The sequence below is a fragment of the Scyliorhinus torazame genome, chromosome 12 (genome assembly GCF_047496885.1).
Source record: "Scyliorhinus torazame isolate Kashiwa2021f chromosome 12, sScyTor2.1, whole genome shotgun sequence".
Lineage (NCBI taxonomy): Eukaryota > Metazoa > Chordata > Chondrichthyes > Carcharhiniformes > Scyliorhinidae > Scyliorhinus > Scyliorhinus torazame.
In genome coordinates this window covers 17,609,856-17,634,334 of record NC_092718.1, presented here as the reverse complement: position 1 = coordinate 17,634,334, position 24,479 = coordinate 17,609,856, and the positions used below count along the sequence as shown (strand labels likewise).

At 46.1% G+C, this 24,479-nt stretch overlaps 1 protein-coding gene across 2 annotated transcripts in view; it reads left to right on the top strand.

Moving 5' to 3' along the window:
* Positions 1–3,602: 3,602 nt before the first annotated feature.
* The window catches only part of anp32a (acidic (leucine-rich) nuclear phosphoprotein 32 family, member A), a 47,544-nt gene continuing 26,667 nt past the window's right edge, over positions 3,603–24,479 (top strand). The window contains exons 1-2 of one of the 2 annotated variants that reach the window (XM_072470481.1): positions 4,149–4,168; positions 5,063–5,178. In XM_072470481.1, coding sequence (XP_072326582.1) covers positions 5,125–5,178 — 54 coding nt within the window. In that variant the 5' untranslated portion in view covers positions 4,149–4,168; positions 5,063–5,124. Of the gene's footprint in view, positions 3,675–4,148; positions 4,169–5,062; positions 5,179–24,479 lie in introns of those variants that run through there. The other variant, XM_072470480.1, reaches the window with a different exon arrangement.

Genomic DNA, 24,479 nt, shown 5'->3' with positions numbered 1-24,479 from the left:
TTGCAGGATGTGTGCTTCGCTGGCTAGGCCGGCATTTATTGCATATTCCTAATTGTCCTTGAGAAGATGGTGGTGAGCTGCCTTCTTGAGTGACAATTCTGGTTGCCACACTACCAGAAGGATGTGGAGACTATGGAGAGTGTGCAGAGGAGGTTTACCAGGATGTTGCCTGATCATGAGTGCGTTAGCTAAGCGGAGAGGCTGAATAGACTCGGACTGTTTTCATTAGAACGACGGAGGTTGAGGGGTGACCTGATAGAGGTCTACAAGATTATGAGGGGCATGAATAGAGTGGATGGGCAGGCACTCTTTCCCAGGGTGGAGGTGTCAGTCACTAAGGGAGCATAGGTTTAACGTCCGTGGGGTAAGGTTTAGAGGAGATGTGCGAGGCAGTTTTTTTACACAGAGGGTGGTGAGTGCCTGGAACGCGTTGCCAGGGGAGGTTGTGGAAGCCTTCAGATACATTAATGGCGTTCAAAAGGCATCTCAACAAATGCATGGATAGGATGGGTATAGAGAGATACGGCACAAGGAAGTGCTGAGGGTTTTGGTCAAGGTTGGTATTATGACCAGTATAGACTTGGAGGGCCAAAGGGCGTGTTCCTGTGCTGTGTTGTTCTTTGTTCACTGCAGCTTATGTGGTGTAGGTACACCCTCTGTGCTGTTAGGAAGGGAGTTCCAGGATTTTGACCCAGCGACAGTGAAGGAACGGCGATATATTTCCAAGTCTGGATCGTGTGTTGCTTGTAGGGGAACTTGCTGGTTTTGGTGTTCCCGTATCGTCTTCCCTTCTTCTAGGTGGCAGAGGTCCCAGGATTTGGGGATTTTTGAGCTCGTAAATGAAAATCATCCTTGGGTCTAGCGTTGAGCTGCCCTCTCCCTCATGTTCTGATGGCTTTCTCACTGTTGACACTGAACAAGGTTTCCAATTAAGAACATCAGAACATAAGAACTAGCAGCAGGAGTAGGCCATCTGGCCCCTCGAGCCTGCTCCGCCATTCAATGTGATCATGGCTGATCTTTTGTGGAGTCAGGTCCACTTTCCGGCCCGAACATCATAACCCTTAATCCCTTTATTCTTCAAAAAACCATCTATCTTTATCTTTAATACATTTAAGGAAGGAGCCTCAACTGCTTCACTGGGCAAGGAATTCCATAGATTCACAACCCTTTGGGTGAAGGAGTTCCTCCTAAACTCAGTTCTAAATCTACTTCCCCTTATTTTGAGGCTGTGCCCCCTAGTTCTGCTTTCACCCACCAGTGGAAACAACCTGCCCGCATCTACCCTATCTATTCCCTTCATAATTTTATGTTTCTATAAGATCTCCCCTCATCCTTCTAAATTCCAACGCGTACAGTCCCAGTCTACTCAACCTCTCCTTGTAATCCAACCCCTTCAGCTCTGGGATTAACCTAGTGAATCTCCTCTGCACATCCTCCAGCGCCAGTACGTCCTTTCTCAGGTAAGGAGGCCAAAACTGAACACAATACTCCAGGTGTGGCCTCACTAACACCTTATACAGTTGCAGCATAACCTCCCTAGTCTTAAACTCCATCCCTGTAGCAATGAAGGACAAAATTCCATTTGCCTTCATAATCACCTGTTGCACCTGTAAAGCAACTTTTTGCAGCTCATGCACTAGCACACCCAGGTCTCTCTGCACAGCAGCATATTTTAATATTTTATCATTTAAATAATGATCCCTTTTGCTGTTATTCCTACCAAAATGGATAACCTCACATTTGTCAACATTGTATTCCATCTGCCAGACCCTAACCCATTCACTTAACCTATCAAAATCCCTCTGCAGACTTCCAGTATCCTCTGCACTTTTTGCTTTACCACTCATCTTCGTGGCATCTGCAAACTTGGACACATTGCCGTTGTTCCCCAATGTAAATTGTGAACAATTGTGGGCCTAACACTGATCCCTGAGGGTCACCACTAACTACTGATTGCTAACCAGAGAAACACCCATTAATCCCCACTCTTTGCTTTCTATTAATTAACCAATCCTCTATCCATGCTACTACTTTACCCTTAATGCCATGCATCTTTATCTTATGCAGCAACCTTTTGTGTGGCACCTTGTCAAAGGCTTTCTGGAAATCCAGATATACCACATCCATTGGCTCCCCGTTATCTACCGCTCTGGTAATGTCCTCAAAAAATTCCACTAAATTAGTTAGGCACGACCTGTCCAATTACAGGGCCAAAGAAAGAAATGGGGATTTGTTAGGTTAAGACGGACAGGACAGAAAGTGGAGTTGAGGCCAGGGTGGGATCAGCCATGATCGTCTTGAAGATGTTTAGACTGAGGAGGCTAAATTACCTCCTCCTGCTCCTAGGTCACATGTTCTAGGGAGGAGACGCTCTGGCTGATTTTGCTACCCAGCTCTAGGCCTATGTAGCATTGTAGGTAAAAGATGAGGAACACCTCAGCCATGATAGAATGGCAGAGCAGACTCGATGGGCCGAATGGCCTAATTCTACTCCTACACCTTATGAACTTACAAGACATATAGAGCTAGTTCTACAGCACAAAAATAGACCCTTTGGCCCATTGTGTCTGAGGAACATCAAGCACCTATCTCTTCTAATCCCATTTTCAGCACAGGGGTTAGCACAGTTGCTTCCCAGCACCAGAGTCCCAGGTTCCATTCCCAGCTTGGGCCACTGTCTGTGAGGAGTCTGCACGGGTTTCCTCCCATAGTCCAAAGATGTGCAGGTTAGGTGGATTGGCCATAATAAAATTGCCCTTTGTGTCCAAAAAGGTTAGGTGGGGTTACTGGGATAGGGTGGAGGTACGGACTTAAAAGTGGGGTCTTTCCAAGGGCCGGTGCAGACTCTATGGGCCGAACGGCCTCCTTTTGCACTGTAATTTCTATGATCCTGCACTTGGCCCTTAACTCTGAGTGGCGTGCATCAAAAACAAATCCCCTTTTTCAACAAAAGAGTAATTCTGGACTTTCGGGCGCAAGATTGCCAACCTATTTTAAGCATTTTGGTTTCAGTAGAGTGGGATTTGAAATGGAATCGACTGAAAATAAACTCGTGCGGTGCAAAACAATGTTGGGTTAATTCACATTTTGCAGCAAGGCGGATTAAACAAAAATTAGCTACAAACCACGCAACCTGTCGGAACATACATTAAAATCCTACAAATTACGAGCGAAGATGGTGCACAGGCTCCACAGAAAGTGAGCTTTGTGGGAGCGGTCAGTCGTTGTTGGAGAGGGGTGCAGGACGCGGTTGGGGCGATGCCAAATGCAATGCATTGTACGGGCGGTGTAAAGAATAGCTTAAAGTAAACCCCATCGTTTGCGCACATACGATGCACGCAGTAACAAGCGGAAAAAAAACTTTCGTGGCGGGGGGCGGGTGACACACCCCAGCCGCACGAAAAAAAAGGCGATCCAGGCAAGGAATGGAAAAGAAAATGCTGCAACACCCTCCCACCACCAGAAAAAGAGGCAAAAACAAGGGGAGGTGGAAAAGCCCAGCAGGCTTGCGAAAGCTAGACAAAAAGGACGCTGTCGATGCAAAGCCTTTGATCGCAAGGGAGTGAGGGGGGGCAAACCAACACCCCAGCAAACGCACGTCTACAAAGACGGCCATGCCGCGTTGCAGCAAAGTGCTGCGCAATCGCTTGGTTCTCGGCGCCTTCTGGGCAGTAGGTAAAACCACTTGCTTTATTTCATCGTTTGTGCATCGAGAGGGATTTTTTTTTTTGCATGGCGGGGTTTGCAATTTTCGCTGTTTAGTTGCGTGCGGACGTTGTTTGCAAAAAATAAGAGGAGGAATGTGGCGAGGGGGAGATGGCGCCCGGGCGCGCACGTGACCCGATTGTATCACTTTCCTGGCTGTTTGCTCCATCTCCATGTCCCGCCCCGCCCGCCAATCAGACTGCCTCTCCCCTCCCTCCAGGTCAGGTTGTTGTCAGTTTCCCCTCCTCTTCTCTCTCTCTCCCCTCCTCCTCTTCTCCAGAGTTAAAAATTGCGTGTGACGCACATTAAAATTTTACAGCACTTCACTTGCTTTTGTACAAAAGGTTGCAACAACAACACAAAAAAAATTTGCACCGATGCGTCGCTCTTGATCATTTGAAATTTGCACTTTTAAAAAAAAACAAGTTGCACTTATTCCTCCCAATGATTGGACAATAAGGTAATTAAATTTTTTGCATGCTAATGAAGAACCATGCGAGGGAGGACTGGCTGGACCTTGTGTGCCTCCTGACATGACAGTACCCTGCCATTTTGTTGTGTACAGTAAGAAGGGGACTGTTGCTTGGGCGCTCTGCTTGTGTTTACTGCGATGACTTGCATTGATGTGCGTGTAGCGTTTAGAGAAAAAAAAATCGACGTGGGTTTAATTTGTTCTTTTAACTGAGGCTGGATTATTTTCTTTTGCAAAACAAAAAAAGGAAAAAAAATAAACGCCACGTGATGGGGTGCTGTATTTCGCCTCTTTCCCTATTATGGAGCTTTACTTCCCTCTCTTATTTGCAATCCCGTGCATTTCCCAGTTCAGTCGTCTCTACATTGGGGGAAAGGCTGAACTTTTCACGAGTGAGGGAGTTGTCTGGATGGATTACAAAGTTGCAACAATCCAGTATTTGTATGTTTTGAGTTTTACTGTAGATTTTTTTCCCAAAAGATAAAGTTGGCCGCCTTTAAAAATCCAAATGTTGTGGGGAGGCAGGCGTTTGTGAAATATGAACCCTCTTTAAAAAAAAATGTTTGCCCCCGATATTAAAAAACGCCATTTGCCACCATGCCTTTTGCTTTGGGGGGGCTTGCGAGGGGTCATTATTAAATACATTGAAAAATCCTAGCTGCAACCCAACTTAACAGCTCCGAGCTCCCGCCCCGGCCACTTCTCACTCCTTGTTATTGGTGAAGCTCTGAGCTGGGAGGACCGTATTGGCGAGCTGGCGTTGCCCATCAAATGCAGCCTTGTTCCCCGCCCTTGCCTGGAGTTAGTTATCAAGTTGGGTTGGCTGAGCGGTGTAGTGGCCTGAGCTTGTATTACAAGCAGATCTCTCTCTGTGTGAAACAGCATTTTGGTGACCACAGAGAGCGTTTGTCTTCATATTGTACAAATCAGCCTTGGTGGCAAAGATGGATATGAAGAAAAGAATTCACTTAGAGCTACGGAATAGGACGCCTTCAGATGTAAGTTTATTTTTTTTTAAACTTCTCGACTTTATCCCAATCTCGTTTTTGTTTTCCTTGGGAGGAATAATAGTTCATGTGGGGGTCCATGTGTGTTTCTATTGAACAGTTTCCCATACCTGCTTTCCCAGGAATCTAGTTGGAATGTGTAAAATATCTTCTCCATATTTTTTGAAGTGGCTGTATTTATCGTTTCCAATTGCTGGGTTTTAGTAGAATAATCAAGGTCCCTGTAACCCCAGTTGGATTAAATGCAGCAAGAGTTTTGCGAGAGGGTGGCCTCTGAAACTGATCACTTAATATTGCTGGGGCTGGGCAAACTTTTACCTTTTTTTCCCCCCTGTGAAGTGGAACGTTTGAAGTTTGAAAAGAACTTGAGTGATTAAAGATACAACGAGATATTCCAATCGGTGATCAAGGGAGACTGGGGAGCCATATTTGCAACTTCATAGTCATGAACGCGCCCATTCTCGAATATTTTTCGAAATTACAAAATACTCCCAATAATGAACAAGCAACCCGAGGTTAATAGAACGAGGTGGCTGGGGTCAGTCCCTTGGCTAATTTATCCCCCCCCCCCCGGGGGGCTTTATAGGCTTCTTGTTCTTTTAACTTTGGCAATAAAATCTTTAGGTTAAGCGAAAGACCTTGTGTGACAAAAATAGTTGCTGTTTGACATGAATCCCTGCATTAGGCGCGCATGAGAGGCTAGTGTGGATCCTTTTGGATGGTGTAAATAGGTTTAAAATGCACAGGAGAGGCAGATTTTAAAGCGGAAAGGTGTAGATTTCGCCCCCCCCCCCCTCCTCCAAGGGGTTAAAAGCTAGAGTGGCTTGGACTGGGGGCAAAACTTGTGTTTTTTTTATGTCGCATACTTTTTTTTTGTGTTCTGCTTTCTGAACTCGCCTTGCTTTTACATTTTCCATCTCCCAAAGAGGTGGGAGAGTGGGGCTGTTTAAATTGCCGGACGCGTCCAAACCATCATCATTCCACCAAAGGGCTGGCGGAGGAAGAGGTGCGATTGCGTGTTTTGTTGGAAATGCCTCGGATCCCTAAAATATCTGCTGGTGGACGACATCCCAGCAGCGTTTTCAATGGATGGAGGGGAAGGAAAGGGAGAGGGATAGCTGTGCAGTTGATGTGTTTGCACCGTCTCGCCGAGAAAGGGGGTGTTTGAGGGTGGCATTGAGCGGAGTTTGCAGCTTGAGCGGTTTGTTTGTTGATATTGACCAGACTGTTTAAAGCGCAGACGGTTTTTTTTCTTGTTGGTGGGTAGGGATGGAGCGAGAAGTGCAAAGTGTTAATCATTCATAAAAGAGGCGGACAAAAAAAAAAATCCTCCCTCGGTTCCGGGCGACACGAGCTTTTCAGAAAACCGGGGCCAACTTTGGAACTTGGCAGCGCGGTGGCAGGATCCGAACCAGCGGCTGTAGGACGGCCGCCATTTTATTCAGGGCTTGGAAATGGGAATGAGGAGCAAGCGAGTGCCGCGCGTGGGGGGGGGGGGGGGGGCTCGCTTTTAAATCCCGAGGTGGAGGGGACGATAAATCCGGATTGTGTGCGAAGCGTTGTCCGGGGAAAGGTAACAGGAGGGGTTAGGGGTTTTTTTTTTTGGGGGGGGGCACAAATAATGCAAGGTCGAAAATACAGTGAGGTTACGTCATTGGGAAAACCGAGCCCATCAGCTTATTTTTCTCTTCCCACCTCCAGACGATTCGGTTGTTTTGGAAGAGCATGGGGATTTCTTCTTCCCCTGGAGTTTTTTTTTTGGGGGGAAATAATGGTGTCGGACAATAAGATTGGAGAGCCGGGGGTGGGGGGGGGGGGGGTGCATTGATGCTAAATAATTGAGAATAGCAGCTAAATAATTGAGAATAGCAACCCAGGTAAAGTTTGCCTGCTTGTTTGGCCCTGGTTGCCATTTCGCAATGTAGCGACTTGTGTGGAAGGCGATGTAACAAAATTGTGGGTGTCGAACGTTCCAATTTGGAACTCTGCAACTTCGCAGTGGCAACATTCAGCGTTCCATCAGGAGCAGCCGGCCAGCAAGGTCACCAGCCTCCTCCCTCTCTCCACTGCTGGGGGGTGTCCTTGGCTCATTCTTAATCACCACCACAGGATTTCTCTTCTCCTCCTCCTCCCCCCCCCCCTGTCAGTTGTGCCTTCTCTGTTCCGACTAGATATGTGTGGATTTTCTCCTGATATATAATCCCACCTCTCTCAAATATGAATTTTCACACTGCACTTTGTGTTGGTGTCGACCTCTGCAATCGGCCCTGCTGCTAACCATGCCTTTTCTGACTGGTTGTGCTTTTCTATGTTATTGTTCGGGGGGGGGGGGTAATTTTTTGGTATACTTTGAGTGATTTGTGTGAATCCTGCACTATTTGAACCGAGGGAAAAGGTTGACAGGTGAGACATTATCACACACAAAGACAGCCGTGAAATAGCTCCTCCCGAGTTTGTTGTGTGTTTCTTCTTCGTTCCCAGTTTTAATCCCAGGTTACCACAGACCAATTATCCGTTTGTACCGTAATTTCAGTGCCATGTTCTGATGCCAACATTTAAACCCAAGTACAGGCTATGGAGCGTGCAATTTGACACTGGAGAGTTGCACAACTCTGCCCTACGTCTAAATTAGTGATTATACACATGGCATTTTATGTATTGTCTCCATTGCTGGTCTGACTTGGGTGCACTTTATTTGTTTCTTATGTGAGTTGCATTCAATTGGTTTTGCAGGGGCCAAGTTGTCAGTGATTTGTCATAGGTCATTCAACGTAGCCACAAATGGTGACACTGTACAGTCACATCAGTGTGAATAGCTGGCGTTGAGGTTGTGGGGAATGTGAAGAGTCAATTTCTTAGTTAGATTTAATGGGTAAACAGAACGTGGCACAGGGGATCAGTTAACATCTCGAGAGAAAATTCAAGTTTCGTAAGGTTTTGTGGGTCTGGAGAGTTGAAAGGGAGATTAAATTTGCCAGTGACTGGAATGGTGGAAGTAACTCAAAACAATGGTGATCAAATATACTGCTCCAAATTCTGGCCACATTGAATCGGGAATTGTTTTGCTGTTGACTCGCTTGCAGTGACCATGATTTTTTTAATAATACGGTTAATGCTTGGACTGGGGTAAATCAAATTTATTAATTTTGAGCTCACTGTACACTCTCGGAATCAGGTTTCAAATAAGCAGCTAAAGAGTTAAAGCTTTATCTCACTACTTTCTGCCCACTGGGTGGAGTTTGTAGCCCCCTGAAGGAAATGGACATTAATGGGATAAATGGTGAGTTTCTGAGCTGTGGGCCAGTGCTCTTTGAGGGTGCATGGGGGAGCCCTCAACAGTCCAAGCTGTGTCCAGACTTGGAGACCTGACAGTGACCTAGCTGTGCAGTCAGGGTGTTTTAACTTTCTGCTTCCAGTTAGTGTTGAATATTTCATTAAGAATGAGGGTTGTGGCCTTGGTTACAATATTGAACCTAAAATGACCCAGGCTATTTAGTGCATTGCATGTTGATTTCTTAGACGGACATGTTGGGTCGATTCTGTGCAATTATATCCGGGAGTATTAAAACTTTTAGTTCTTGCAAAAGCTTTTCAGAATATGTCTGTTTGGGGGCAAGATCAAGCCATTGGGCTTATCCCTCAACTCTGCATCTTAACCATGTCTGGTTATGTCTTTATTGCACTGTCAAGTAGGTTGTTGGTGATAGTCTGCACAGGCCTAGTGTATTATGTGTGGCATTGACTTTCACTCACTGTGTAAAGATTTGCATCTGGATGTTTAGACTGGGGTAAATAGCACTTGAAATGATTTGGGTCTTGAAGCAGAATTTTTAGGTGTGCACATACATCCTAGATTAAGGATTTGTCTACACATTCCACTTGGAGCAGTGGAATGGATGATGATAATAATGCACTTCAGATGTTTTTTTTAGCCCAGCTGAGCAGTGAAGTAGGTGGATATTTTGGCTGAAGAGGTCATGTTGTGTTGCAGTCTATTGGATTGCAATATGTTTATTAATGAAATGAGGTAATGTAACAGAATATTTGGGAAGGATTGGCAATGGTGTATATACTGCTGGGAAATGGAACACTTTTTCCATTTTCGGCACCTGGTGTTAAAGTCAAGTGCTGTCAGGTCAGTTTTGGCAAGTAAAACTTTTTTCACTACCTCGACAATCTGCCTTAGCCCGAACACGAGAGTTCCCGATATACCCAGTATGTCAGACCAGTTTCCACTCTTAAGTCTTCGGGGCAGGTTTAATGATTTTTGTGTCTGGGCAAGCAGGCTGGCACTGTGCGTTGCCCTGAAGTTGGATGGTGCCGCAGCTTAGTATAGAATTTATAACTTTTCAGCCCTTCTGAAGCATTTTGCTCTCTCGCAGATCTCCTGCCCCCTCTCTTCGTCTAACCCTGCAGGCACATCCTTCTGTTTGTTTCTCCCTCAATTACTTACTGGAATTTCCTTAAGCACATTAATGCGATTCATCTCTGTTTGGAAGGAAGTTACGCGCCACTTGTGTGAAATCAAATTTTGGCACCACTTGCGTGAAATGGCTGGGTATGTTAAAGGTGCTATATGGATGCAAGTTGTAATTGTAACGTGCGCCTGATGACCTTAATTTGAACTGTCGCCAGTGCATACGGACTTCCATGTTCTCTGTTCACACATTGCATTTGTTTTGTTTTTGATTGGTGGCCATTCTGCTGGTTTGGACACCCTCTCTCTCCATGATTTTGATGCCAAGCCACTCAGAATTGTTCAATAATGTTTCTATTTTTAAAAAAAACAACGGCACATCAAGTGGATAATGTCATATTGATGTGTTCCAAAGGAATGAAGCACTATAGCATTATCAGTTTTCGGAACCCATTGTCAGCATTGAGCAACAACAAAAACTTGGTCTGAATGACTACACCAGAGCTGCCTGGTCAAAGTGGTGGAATTTCAGGAGTGCCTTTAAAAGGGAGGACGGTGAGGTGGAGAGGTTTAGGGAGGGAATTCCAGAGCTTGGGGCCTGGACACCTGTAGGCACAGCCAGCAATGGTGGCACGGTTAAAATCAAGGATGTCCAAGGCGCTAGATGGAGATAGTGATTGTGGGAGGGGCTTGAGGAGATTAGAGGTGGGGTGAGGCCATGGAGAGAATGTAAAATCGAGGCATTGGTGCCAATGTAGGTCAGTGAGCACGGAGCTGGATAGGGAAATGAGCAGTCTTTATATGGAGAGTTGAACGATCTCCCCTCTTGCAGTGTTAGCACACTTTCACTTTCACCCTAGACTGGGTTACTGCACTGATAAGCAAATTAAAAAATTAGCACTGAAATCCCACATTATTAGGTATTGTATTGACTCGCCAAGTTAAGGAACACGGAAGCCAGCAGGATCTTCACTCATTCTGCCTACCTCTTCCATCCACCCCCTCTTTACCACCCTCCCCCCACCAAAGAAAAAGTTTAACTCCCTTGTTAATCAAGATTCATATCGACCTTTGCCTTCTCTGGGAAAGTGTTCCAAAGACTCGTGACCCTTAGAGAAAATTCTTCCTTCTCTTCATCTTCGTCTTAAATGGGAGGCTCCTTATTGGGAGTTAAGAGGCCGAGCACAAACACATTTGGAGGCAGTGAAGAGAGTGTTTATTGTACACTTAATTGTATGGACACTTGGTTTCCTTGTTGTTGACAGTCCTTCAGTAGAAACTGGCTGTAATCTCTGACCGAATATCTGAATTGTCCTTCAGGGACTGGTTTAGCACAGGGCTAAATCGCTGGCTTTGAAAGCAGACCAAGGCAGGCCAGCAGCACGGTTCAATTACCGTATCAGCCTCCCCAAACAGGTGCTGGAATGTGGCGACTAGGGGCTTTTCACAGTAACTTCATTTGAAGCCTACTTGTGACAATAAGCAATTTTCATTTCATTTTCATTTCAAATGATTTGTTTCTGAATGTGGAATTGTTGTTCAGATTTTTAGTTCATTCATTCCCTTATGCCCAAACTGTTAGCTTGAACATTCGTTGGCGTCTTGCACATAATGAGACATGATTGGTTGGATTGGTTGCAATGTTATCCTGGGTGTGGTGGAATTTTGACCTGGGTATGTTGTTTTTTGTTTTGGAACCTGATCAGATAATTTACTGAGTGCAATGGTGATTGTACTGTGGAGTTGTGGCTTGGGAGAAAGTATGGGAGGTGCATCTAGGGAAATTGCAGAGTGGTGGTGATCACAGGGTGAAGCAAAAATGTGTCGATTTTTAAATTCCCATCCTTGGTCTCAAATCCCTTCATGGCCTCGCTTTTCTCAATCTCTTATCGCCTCCAACCCCACAGCCCTCCGATATTGGATTGGTTTATTGTCACGTGTACCGAGGTACAGTGAAAAGTATTGTTCTGCGTGCAGCTCAAATAGATCATTCCATACATGAAAAGAAAATACATAATAGGGCAAACATAAAATGTAAATACATAGACACGGCCATTGGGTGAAGATATGTGAAGAGATTAGATCAGTCCATAAGAGTGTCGTTTAGGAGCGGGGAAGAAGCTGTTTTTGAATCTTAGTGCCTGTTTTCACCTGTTCTCAGACTTTTGTACCTCCTGCCCGATTGAAGAAGTTGGAAGAGTGAATAAGCCGGGTGGGAAGGGTCTTTGATTATGCTTCCTGCTTTCCCAAGCCATCGGGAGGTGTAGACAGAGTCCATGGATGGGGGGGGGCGGGTTCGTGTAATGGACTGGGCGGTGTTCACAGCTCTCTGTAGTTTCTTGCGGTCTTGGGCCGAGCAGTTGCCGTACCAGGCTGTGATATCTGTGCTCCTCTCTAATTCTATCAATTGTGTGCATTTCCAATCATCACTCTTCCACCATTGGTGCCCGTGCCTTTGGTTGTTTCGGCCCCGAGCTCTGAATATGTTCCCCACACCCACCCTTCCATTTATCGTTGTCAGGAAGAAATTGTTGGATGTTGCCTCGTGGATTAGTACCCAGACAATGGATGACGAACGCAGGATGGGCTGAAGGGCCGTCTCTTGTTCACTGTTTTATTCCGTTCTGGGTTAGGGTTAGGATTGCATGTTTAAGAAGTGGAAATAGATTTTTGCAGTTTTCCGTTCTTGCTCTGGTGACTTGACTTTTAAAAATGCAGAATGAATCCAAAAGCAAATCTTCAGAATTGACTTGAGGCTCCAGTATCGTGACTGCAAGCCAACTGCTCGAGGGAGGTTTTGTTCATTATCATTTTTGTGATTTTTCCGGTGCGCTCTAATGTATGAGGTGAATTTTTGCCACATTTATTGGGTGATGGTTGGGGGGGAGTCGAAGACATGTCCGTTCAGTTAAGGACACATAGAACATGCAGTGCAGAAGGAGGCCATTTGTCCCATCGAGTCTGCACCGACCCAGTTAAGCCCTCACTTCCACCCTATCCCCATAACCCAATAACCCCATCTAACCTTTTTGGACACTAAGGGCAATTTAGCACGGCCAATCCACCTAACCTGCACATCTTTGGACTGTGGGAGGAAACTGGAGCACCCGGAGGAAACCCACGCAGACACGGGGAGAATGTGCAGACTCCGCACAGACAGTGACCCAGCAGGGAATCAAACCTGGGACCTTGGCGCTGTGAAGCCACCGTGCTAGCCACGTGTGCTACCGTGCATCCCACGATTATGATCTTCAGGTTTGTCAATGTCTTTTTAACGTAAGTAAATTTTCAAGTGGAGAATTTAAAAGGTTTTGGGCTGAATGTAGATTCTCGTGTTTAATCGGTGTTGCAATTTAAGAGGGACTTGGGGCTGATTGCGAATGGAGGAGTTTATTGCTATGTTGCGCTGTTCAGGTTAGTTTTGACCTAATCTGGAGTGACTGTCATGGACCACTTACAGGGTAGTAATGTACTGTTTTCAATTGAATTCCTGGGCTCACAGCTTTGTCAGTATTGCAATGGTGTCGAGGCAACTGTCCAGGCCCGAGTCACGTCACTGGGATAGATTAATAAAGCATCTTCTGCAGCTGAAATCCGATTGAAGCTAAAGCGCCAGAAATGCGGAGAAGTGATGCACTTTCCAGTACCAAAGCAATGAGTTTAAACTTGACATTGCTACTTTTTTATCTAACGACAAGTCCCTGGGTTGTGGACAAAATCTAAAAATGTTCAAAGTTGTGGAAAATATTAATAAGTGATTTGCCATGGATGTGACAAAGGGCCATTGACTGGCAGACAATTGGCATTGCGAGCAATAAGCAATGGTTAGAAAACCTATTGTTTTAATGGCTGTTTATCTTGATTGTAGGTCAGAAAAAGTAGTTTAAATAGTTCATGTTCTGCTCCAAGAACAGCATGCAATTTAAACCAGTAAAATTTCCCAGGGCATGTCACGCGAGTTGAGTATTAAACAGGAATCTCTGAGATCCACAAGCAAACAATGCTGATGGGTGGATTGGACGTCGCTGTGCTTTAGGATTGGGCAGAATGTCAAGAGCAAAATAAATACTTTATTTTTGCAGAGAAATGCTGTCGCTTTGGGTTTTGTTGAACGGCCTTTTGCTGGGGCATTTGTGTTCCAGGTATTGCCATCTCTCAGCTAACTGGTAATTGAGTTTAAGAGCCTCACATCACACGGGCTCAAAGTAGAGCATTCCATCAAACGCCCATGTTTCAATCTGGCTCAAACTGATGTGGTGAATGTCGGTCTGCTGGTGGTAAAACAGTCCCTTGTGTGAAAGTTTGGACAGTCTTGACCCATCTCTTGGACATTTGCCACAGCCCAGGGACACGAGGAAGTTGTAGGAGGACCTGGTGGTATTCTAGATTTTGGTGGGAAAATAGCCTCTAGAATGTTGTCTCTCACAATGCTGGTGTTCTGGGAATTTATTGACCACACTGAACTCCACCGATACATACATCCCCTTTCCTCCTCCTCCTCCTCCACCCCCCCATGCTGCTGCCCCCTCTGGTCAGAAAGCGACAGGTGGCTAGCTTCTTTTCAGAATGTTAATTTGCCAAATACCTGATTTAAAATGATTTTGGCTTCCACTTACTTTCAATGTGTAATTGTCAGAACAAGGAATTCTGGAGACGTTGAAGAAGAAGTGTTTGTGACTCGGAGCTATAACGATGAACCGCGTCCTGCGTTACAGAAACGGGAAGACAGACTTTACAAAATCTTTGCTGTGTAGAGCCATGAAAATCCGGTCACTTTCCAGTCGCTCAATCATTTTGAATGCAAAACCGATTCATACATCAATCAAGCTGAGGGGACCAATTAAAACCTGTAGCTTGTCAACGTGGCATAAAAGATTGAACATCACATTTGGGTATCAGGATGGAGATTTTAAAAAGTTTCACCCAAGCGTGGACTGTTGTTGATTTGTTTTGTCAAGTGATTTGTTTATCTGGTCTGCGCTGAGGAGTGCAGCCTTGTAACCTGTAGAGTTGCTCTCACAGTTAACCATTTAGAAACTGGAATCCTCTGTACCCCTCGTCTCCTGATTGTGCTGGCAGGTGAATTAATCCAATCCATCTTTTGCTGCTAATGTTTTGCCTTGAGAGTTTTAAGTCGCATTTTTGGCTGATCGAGAGGCCACCTGCGCTGGCAGAAACCCAGCTGTCCAGCGAATTACGCAGAATCGACTGAGCAGAAATCGGCCATTTGACCCAACTGATGTGTGGTGGTGTTTTGAGCCTCCTCCAATCCTACCCTGTATCAACATATGCCGTAAAATCTTCAGTATCTGACATGCGCAGGGAATGGGTGATGTGGTTCATCAAAAATGCTGATTAACAGGGAGTTTATGCTTTTAGCATGAACTAATCTGCAAGCACTCAGTACATTAATATTATAAAAGTATTATAAAATGATACAGGATGTAGGTGCGAGTTCCAGATAATTTTGTCAGGGGAACATCAGCAATTTGAGTTGGTTAAGAGTTGCTGGATATTGGACTGCTTCGGTAGATTCCATAATATGATTCCCGGATTGGTTAATCTTGCCAGGGATTAGCTCTGGGTGTGGGAGGAGGAAACTGTCCTGACCGCAATCTCTGGTGTGCGTGTTTCTGTGTGGGCCATCCGTTTTGGGGCAGGATTGATGTGGTCTTTTGACACTGGTTGAGTAGCTGTGGTGCCCGCACTAGCTTTTGAGGCTTACAGCAGAGGGATGCTTCATTGAGTGAGGTACCGCAGTATGGCATCATCCCCCACATCGGGGGGAGGGGATTAACAAAAACTGAATGAAACGCATGGAAACTGGATTTTTGGAGGGTTCTCCCTGTGCTTCAAACTAGAAGCACGTGATCGCTTTCTACAGGCAAGTATGGTTTGTTTGTGTATAAACTTTTATTGTCTGCTTTCATGTTAGTTATTTGGTGCCCATAGCGAATACTTCAGTGATGGGTGCAGACCGGTGATTTCCTTCGACAGTACACTTAACAGGAATGATGTGGTGCAGAATTTTTAACGCGTTCGTTTCAAACTTTGTATTCGAGCTTTTCAAGCTGGTCGGCCAGTGCCTGGGAAGTTTGTCTATCGACTTAAAGGATGGGCTTGTGGGGAAGGAGAAGGATAATTGGTAGCATTCTTATCTCAAAGGTTGTGAGCACAATATCTGGGCTGACTCTTCCCCCGGTGCTGTATTGAGGGTGCACTGTGCTGTCCCAAGGATACAACATTAAATGTGAGCTCGCACTTCCTGTCTTCGATAAAAGGTCCCAGCGTACTATTTGGAGAAGAGGCGGCGTGTTCTACCCAGTGGCCTGATCAATACGGATCCCTCAAACCAACGTCTGAAAATAGATAACCGGGTCATTGCTGTTTGTGGGAGTTTGCTGTGCACCTATGGCTGCTGCCTTTGCTCCATTATAACAGTGACCAACCTCTGAAGTATTTCATTGGCTAGGCAAGCACTTGGCGAGCACTGAGGTCGTGAAAGGGTTTTCATTTTTTCTGTTGGTTTGAGGTAGGTGATTAGGGCTCCCGTCTGGGTGAAGATGGAGAACTTTTATCCTGCATCTGGCCAAAGGTGTGACTACAGTGGGAGTGCTTGATTAAGAACTGCAGCGGAGGCAATTGCTCCAAGTGACCCGACTGTCAACTTGGAAAGCATCCCCAGAGTCGAGGATATCTGAGCCTTCTGTCATTTCCGATTGCCCTGCCCTGGAGCGAGTTGGCGGGAGATTCCGATCCCGCTGTTCACGGGTGCAATGGAATTCTCTGCTGCTTGCAGGATCCCAACCTGAAGACTTTGGCTCGTCTTGTTCTAGTGGCTTTAGATTAATGGCTCCACAACTTGCAGATTGAGTTGATGATCACTGGCCAACGGGAGTGCTGGTGTGGGAAATTCACTTTGGGATTATGGTAGGATAGGAAGATCTTTTATTGCACTGCGTATGCGGAGCCTTGGAGGCCATGCGTCGAGTACAAATCAATACTTGCCCTTTATTTGTACGTCTTGGGGAAGCTAGTACTAAAGAGATAATAGTGTTCTAATTAGGATTTGTCCACCAATTGACTACCTGAACAGCCCTTTCAAATTTGCAAGCCTGATGAAGCAAGGCTAATGAGTTAATAAGAAAAAGAGATGCAAATTACAGCTTGCATATTTTATATAATATTTGGCACGGTGTCACATGAGGTGATGTCAGGAGGGATAGGTAGTAAGGAGCCTCCTTTAGAGGGAGAGAGATGTACAGGTTTAGGGAAGGGATTCTGACGTTTATGCACATTAGTGATGGGAGTGGTTCAAATTATCGAGGGTGTGTAAAAATCATAGCGTACCAGTTTCTGGGCAGGTTGTAGAGCCCAGAGATTGGAATAACTGGATGAGAATTTTAAAATTGAGATGTTACGAAGACGACTTCATCTGGGCTGTGGTTCTAGCCCCTCCTATATCCAACCTGAAAGTGGTTTTGATACTGGATGATTAAAAGTGACGTTTGTGCCAACACCTCTCTCCAAACAATTGTGCAGAAATTATATAAGATGAGATGTATTTGAAGAGGGCTACCCCAGTGGTGCAGTTTATAACATGAAGTTACTTCAACCTCTGGGATAGATGAAGCAGGAAAGAAGGTGTTGCATTAGTCACTAGTTTTGCGCTGGAACGAGGGGTTTGGTGGGGGTGGGGGTGGGGATGGGGTGGGGGGGGGGGGTGGAGAGCAGGAACGATGGCACTGAATGAGGCTTGGTTTGTGATGCCATCCACAGTTGAATACCCAGTCAGCTCTTGCTGAATACTCTAAAGAAAACTGGCGGCATTGTTCTGGACTGTTCGGAACTGATGCATGAAAGGCCCTGACGTGTCCACCTAATCCCATTTGCCAGCATTTGGGCCATAGCCTTGAATGTTACGACATGCCAAGTGCTCATCCAGGTACTTTTTAAAGGATGTGAGGCAACCCGCCTCTATTACCCTCCCTGGCAGTGCATTCCAGACCATTGCCACTCTCTCTGGGTAAAAAAAAAGTTCCCCCTAAACCCCCCCCCCCTCCCAAATTAAAACTCTCAACCCTCACTTTGAACTTTTGTGTTCCCTCGTAGCTGACACTTCAACTAAGGGGAACAGCTGCTCCCATACCCATCATAATCTTGTACACCTCAATCAGGCCACCCCTCATTTTCTCTGGAACAGAGAAGACTAACCCAAGCCTATCCAACCCCTCTTTGTAACTTAAATGTTCCATCCCAGGCAACATTCTGGTGAATATTCTCTGCACCCCCTCCAGTGCAATTACATTCTTCCTATAAAGTGGCGACCAGAATTGCACACAGTACTCCAGCTGTGGCCTCACCCAAGTTGTATACAACTCCAACATAACCTCCCTGCTTTTGTAATCTGTGCCCCGATTGATAAATGAGTGTCCCACATGCCTTTTTCATTACCCTTTTTAAAAAAAACAAAAACAAATTTAAGAGTACCCAATTCTTTTTTTCTCTCTCTCTCTCTCTCCCCCCCCCCGCCATTTAAAGGGCAATTTTTAGCTTGGCCAATCCACATACCCTGCACATCTTCGGGTTGTGGGAGTGAGACCCACGCAGACACGGGGAGAATGTGCAAACTCCACCCGGACAGTGACCCAGGGTTCTCGGCTACGTGAGGCAGCAGTGCTAACCACTGTTCAGTCCCCTCTATTAACCTGCCCTTCTTTCTGCCTTGAGATCTGAATTACTTGAGAGGTACCAGCTGATCTTCTCGAAGCTTGCTGTAGAGGCAGGTGCCCAATTAAAAAGGGATGTTTGTGGTTGTGTTCACTGCTAATCAGGACGTGCGTTTCATAATATATTGGAACATGACATGTTTCTACATATAGTTTGCAAATAAGAATGGTGCAACAACAACATTCCCCTCCTTGACTTTAACCTGAGCCTTCAGCTCTCAGCCAATTTTCTAACGGGGTTTGTGGATTGGTAATGTTATACCAGGTAAACATCACACCTGGCTAATTCTCTTCCCACACCTAGTGGTGCACAAGCGGGCTTTATGAGGTTTTTCACAGAGCTGGTCACTAGTCTGTTGCCTGGGACTTGTAGCTTGAGGGGCTCCACACCAGACATGGCTCACCAGAAGTGTCTCCTGCTGCCAGTCATTGGTGCGTTTGGAAGGATTTGCAGGCTGACACTCTACCTGTTTGGCCATGTCACGACCACACCTGCCTCGGCCAACGAGTCCTAGGGTGGGAGCCACTGGCTGGGGGGGGGGGAAGATGAGATGGGACGCTACCCACTGCATCCCAAGACCTCGTTGTTGTTTTGTGACCCTCTTGATCTTATAGCCTTTAGCAGCCAATTACTTGCTGCTTGTCCCTCATTCAAGTGATACTTTCTCTTCCACCCCCCCCCCACCCCAATGCAGGTTTTGTCAACAACCTCACCAATACGCCCGTGTTCTCGCCTCCAGCTGTACTAGCAATCTCTTTTTTTTTGACCTGAGGAAGGAGCAGTGCTCCGAAAGCTAGTGTTTGAAACAAACCTGTTGGACTTTAACCTGGTGTAAGACTTCTTACTACTCTCTCAAAACACCACTGCTGATTCCTCCTCTGAATCCTGTGGCGTATATCCCTGTCCCTTTCACTCCTGCCATGTCAGCTGTGCTTCCTGTGACTGGGTTCCATGTTCTGGGCATTCCCTTGTTAAGCCCCTCCGCCTGCCCCATAAGATCTTACATTTTAAGGTCCCCTTTCTTGAGCAAATATATGATCACCCCTCCTAGTTGCCCCCTCTTACTGATTTGGTGCCTTTTCTGCCCAAGTTTAGCCACTTGGGCCGTTGACCTGGAAAGACGAGATGCAAAATGGCAGATCAATTAATTAATGACTTAAAGTGCTCTTTGGCACACCTCGATTTGAGTTTCCAAACTACTACTGCTGGTGTTTTTTTTTTTTTGGCAGTCCAAATGGGTGTTGGAAGGAAATAAAAATTCTCCACTGCCATTGTTGTAAAGCCTGCCTGAGATTTTGGTTATTGGGGGGGGTTGATCGTGTCTTTGCTCGCTCACCCTTCATGTCAAGGGCAATGGCAAAGTGTTCCCTTGGTGCTTGTTAATTGTATCTGTGTCGTGGATTTCTATTGCTGCTCATGAAAATGAAAAGCCCCGAGTCGGAAGAGTGGGTTGACGGCAATTGGGGGGGTGGGGGGGCAGTTTAATCTTGATCGGCTGATGGCTTTAGGTCTGGCGGAAGGAAAAAAAGACAGCTGGATTTGAGGCGGCACAGTGGTTAGCACTGCTGCCTCACAGCACCAGGGGGCCCGGCTTCGATTCCAACCTTGGGTGACTGCGTGGAGTTTGCACGCTCTCCCCGTGTCTGTGGGTTCCCTCCCACAGTCCAAAGATGTGTAGGTTCGGTGGATAGGCCATTATAAATTGCCCGTTAGGTTCCAAGATGTACAGGTTAGGTGGGGTTACTGGGATAGAGCAGGGGGTGGTGCTGGTAGACCTAGGTAGGGTGCTCTTTCAGAGGGTCGGTGAAGACTCTGGGCCGAATGCCATCCTTCTGCGCTGTAGTAATTCAGTGGCAATTCTCTCCAACTCTGGTGTCTAAGCCTCCTGCATTGTGGAGGATGTGGGGCATTAACATGAGTAAAAACACCCATTGTAAGTAAGCATGAATCACAGTGCAAGGGAGAGAGATTGCTGGCTGGGTGCATTTTTATTTTGAGAGCTAACCCAAGTTGCAGCAAAGCAGGCCGCCCTGTGTGATAGGTCTAAGATCATTGAACATAAATAGATCTGTTCAGGATCAATTGAGTTGACTCCTGGGTTTAAGTCCTTCTCTCAGTGGCCCATTCACATACTTGTCTCGACCGCCCTTTGCGCTCTCGTGTTGCTTTGAAGTACGAATGAAGTAGGAGTATTGGGAAAGAGAAGATGAGAGAATACTTCTGACGGTAATTTGAGCTGTAGTTCAAAAGGCAGGAGGCGCAGAAACCTGAGGGCCTTTGCCCTGACCCTAAGGCTCCGTAATTCGTTTATTCCCATATGAGCTTGAGCTTCAAGCATTGCTTTTAAGCTGCGGTATAAGTGAAGCGAAATGAAGTATGCCAAATATGATTTTGTTCTTTCCATTCCAAGCAATTGCATTTGACATTACAGCTCTCATGCAGGGCGGCCCTGCTGGGCAATTGAGTAAAAATGGGTCGATGTTCTCTGGAGTTCAGAAGAATGATTTGATGTGTTGCTGGAAGGTACACAATTCAAATCTGTTTGACATGGCAGGTGCTGTAGCGCTCTCTGCTGGCTGAAGAGCCTAGTGTCAGGGGTCATGGCTTAAGGGGCTGGCCGGGGGATCGAGATCCAGGAGAAATTACTTTCCTGAGAGTTGTGAATCTTCTCTGCCTAGGGAGCTGTGGGTTTTATCTGTTGCTTGGTATATTGAGGTTCCTTGTGGACACTAAGAAAGGGACATGAAGAGCAGCTGATGGAGAGGACCGACCATGAGTGATGGTGCAGGCTCAAGGAGCTATTTTCTGTTTTCTTATCGACTAAAGGGAAGAAAGGCCCTGGACATGTTTGTTTTAAGAGTTTTTATTATGGTCCCTGCGTTCAAGATTGCTACCTCATAGCTTTCCATACAATTGACTGCCGCTTGTGTCAACATGTTCTGCACTCTCTCTCTCCCCCGATCACCACTTCCCACATTTCTGTTTTGCCTGCTTATCCTTGAGGAAAGATGAGTTTTAGTTTAGTTTTGCCTTCTCACCAGTATTTGTGCCCTGTTCAGTGTAAAACTCCAGATAGATCTTCAAGGCTAACCTGCCCTTGGCAATAGTTGATCTTGGGTAGCTGGCTTCAGGATCTTTGACTTTTTCTGTTTTGAACCTCGATCGCTGTCATGTTTGTCCGGTATTGAGAGATTTCCGGCATTTTGGTACTTTTATAAAACAGAAGTTCAGGGGGCAGCTGGACTTCAGTGGGTAGCACCGTCTCTCCTCGGCGATTAGGTTGTGGGGTCAAGTTCCACTTGGAGCACAAACATCTGCTGCTCCAGTGCAGTACGACAGGAGCACTGCACTGTTGAAGGTGCCATCTTTTGGATGAGCCATTAAGCCACGGTCCAGTTTGCTCCCTCGGTTAAATGTAAAAGATCCCATGGCAATATTTCACAGAGCGAGGAGTTCTTTATGCTGTCCTGGCAAATCCTCGACCAACCTCAGCTACACTCTCAATTATCAGGCCATTATCACGTTACTCTGTGCAAATTGGCTGCTGTGTTTCCAGTATTAAACCTCTGGCTATAAAATGTTCTGGAACGATCAGAAATGATGGAGAGATCCCCCTACCCCCCCTTCATTTTAGGACCATTATATTGTCGAGACCATTCACTATCTTGCGTTTGTCTCATTACAAAGAGTTCTCGAGCTTCACCAGAGGCTGGTAGGCTGAACAGCTGGCTTGTAATGCAGAACAAGGCCAGCAGCCTGGGTTCAATTCCCATACCAGCCTCCCCGAACAGGCGCCGGAATGTGGTGACTAGGGGCCTTTCACAGTAACTTCATTGAAGCTTACTTGTGACAATAAGCGATTATTATTTTTTTCCTGAGGAGGTACAGCTTCAACTTCAGAAATCAAAAGAGAATTGTGCAAGGAGTACGTGGCCAGATAATTGTTTATTGTTGGTTACCAAGTTGGGGATTTGTCCCACAATGTCAGAAAAGAATTCAATCAGAAATTTGGACTTCCATTTGCAGAATACTCCTGTTCATAAGCCTTTGACCCTCTGTTATTGATACTAATGCCACCTTCACCTTATGGCCCAGTGAGATTGGAATTTGGTGCAAGACCATTGGGTTTAGCTACCTTGGACAGCAATCTGAGCTCGTTCCTTAATAACAGGATAGAAAACTTAGATCAGGTCATTTTGTCTGCATGAGCTAGAATATCCTTTCTATGCAACTTGTAACTGAATACCATAAGACATAGAAGCAGAATTAGGCCATTTGGTCCGTCGAGTCTGTTCCGCCATTCAATCATGGCTGATATGTTTCTCATATGCCTTCTCCCCATAATCCCTGATCGCCTTATTAATCAAGAACCTATCGTGTTACTTTCCATTACCAAACCCATTGGGGGGGGGGGGAAACAGCCAGCGAAAGGCAAAAGCACGTTTGCCTACACAAGACAGCCAAGAGGTTGGAAGGATTACAGCAAACGCCATTTCACTTGTGGACATTTTTGCAAAGACAAGATGGTTAGGGAAATGAGCAGGAAGCATGGGAGCAGCACGATGACGCAGGGGTTAGCACTGCTGCCTTACGGCGCCGAAGACCCAGGTTCGATCCCGGCCCTGGGTCACTGTCCATGCGCAGTTTGCACATTCTCCCCGTGTCTGCGTGGGTTTCACCCCCACAACCCAAAGATGTGCAGGGTAGCTGGATTGGCCACGCTGAATTGCCCCTTAATTTGGGGAGAAAAAAGAATTGGGTAGTCTTTAAAAAAATTTTTTTCAATGAGCGTGAAGCATGAGTTAATTGTACCATATAAAGCTTTTCCTATAGACCATGGCCCTCCGCTGTAGTGTGGGTCCCCACCAAAAGTGGATCTCCCAGAGGAAGTTTGGCCATGTTTCAACCTGTCCCAGTGGAACAAAATCAGATTCTAGGGGCAATAAATGCTTGCCTTGCCAGCAATGCTGACGTTCCAAGAGGGGAGAAAAGACAAAATATCAGTGTTTCTTTAACAAAGCAACCTTGATTATTGATCCTTGGCCTGACATTTTCTAAGTACTGTAGGTTAGGATTATGTTTATTGATGAGCTGCACTTAGCAGCCCTGTAATTCCAACAGGCAGAAATAAATTTGTTCCAGTGTTTTGGATGTTTGAGGTTCAGGTCTCATTGTTCAGGCCCTTGCACAAGTCAGGGCATTTCTACCATTGCCTTCTGGCTTGTAAGGAGTTAAGACTTTTTAAAAAATCTTTCATGGAATGTGGGCGGCAGTAGCTGGGCCAGCATTTGTCATTCCTACAGTGCCGAAAGAGGCCATTCAGCCCATCAAGTCTGCACCAGCCCTCTGAAAGAGCACCCAACGTCGCTCCCCCGCCTCCCCCATCTCTGTAACCCCACCTAACCTACACCGCTTTGGACTGTGGGAGGAAACCGGAGAACTCCGAGGAAACCCACGCAAACATGGGGGGAACGCACAAACTCCACAGACAGTCCCCCGAGGCCGGAATTGATCCCGGGTCCCTGACGCTGTGATGCAGCAGTGCTAATCACTGTGGCACCGTGCTGCCCCGATTGCCCTCCAAGCTGAGTGTGTCACTAGGTCATTTCAGTCGGACACACTGCTGTGGGTCTGGAGTCACATGTAGACCAGGGAAGGATGGCAGATTTCCTTCCCCAGGTGGGTTTTTACAACAATCGGTGATGGATTCATGGACAACATGACTGAGGGTGGCTTCCAATTCCAGGTTTATTTATTGACTTATAATGTGCTGATGGGGTTTGAACCCGTGTCTCCAGAGCTTTAGGTTAGGCTGCTGGGTTCATTACCATTACACACCACTGTCGACCACTGGATAAGGAAGACTTTCACTCGTGTCTTGTAGAAGCTTTATGGCCAGAAAAGCGGCCATTCACACTATCGGTTGCAGCTTCATGAATTGCAGTGCTTGCTTGTCTGTGTCTCAACCTGTCTGTCTGTCTCTCTTGCTGTCTGTCTGTCTCTCTTGCTGTCTGTCTGTCTCTCTTGCTGTCTGTCTGTCTCTCTTGCTGTCTGTCTGTCTCTCTTGCTGTCTGTCTGTCTCTCTTGCTGTCTGTCTGTCTCTCTTGCTGGCTGTCTGTCTGTCTCTCTTGTTGGCTGTCTGTCT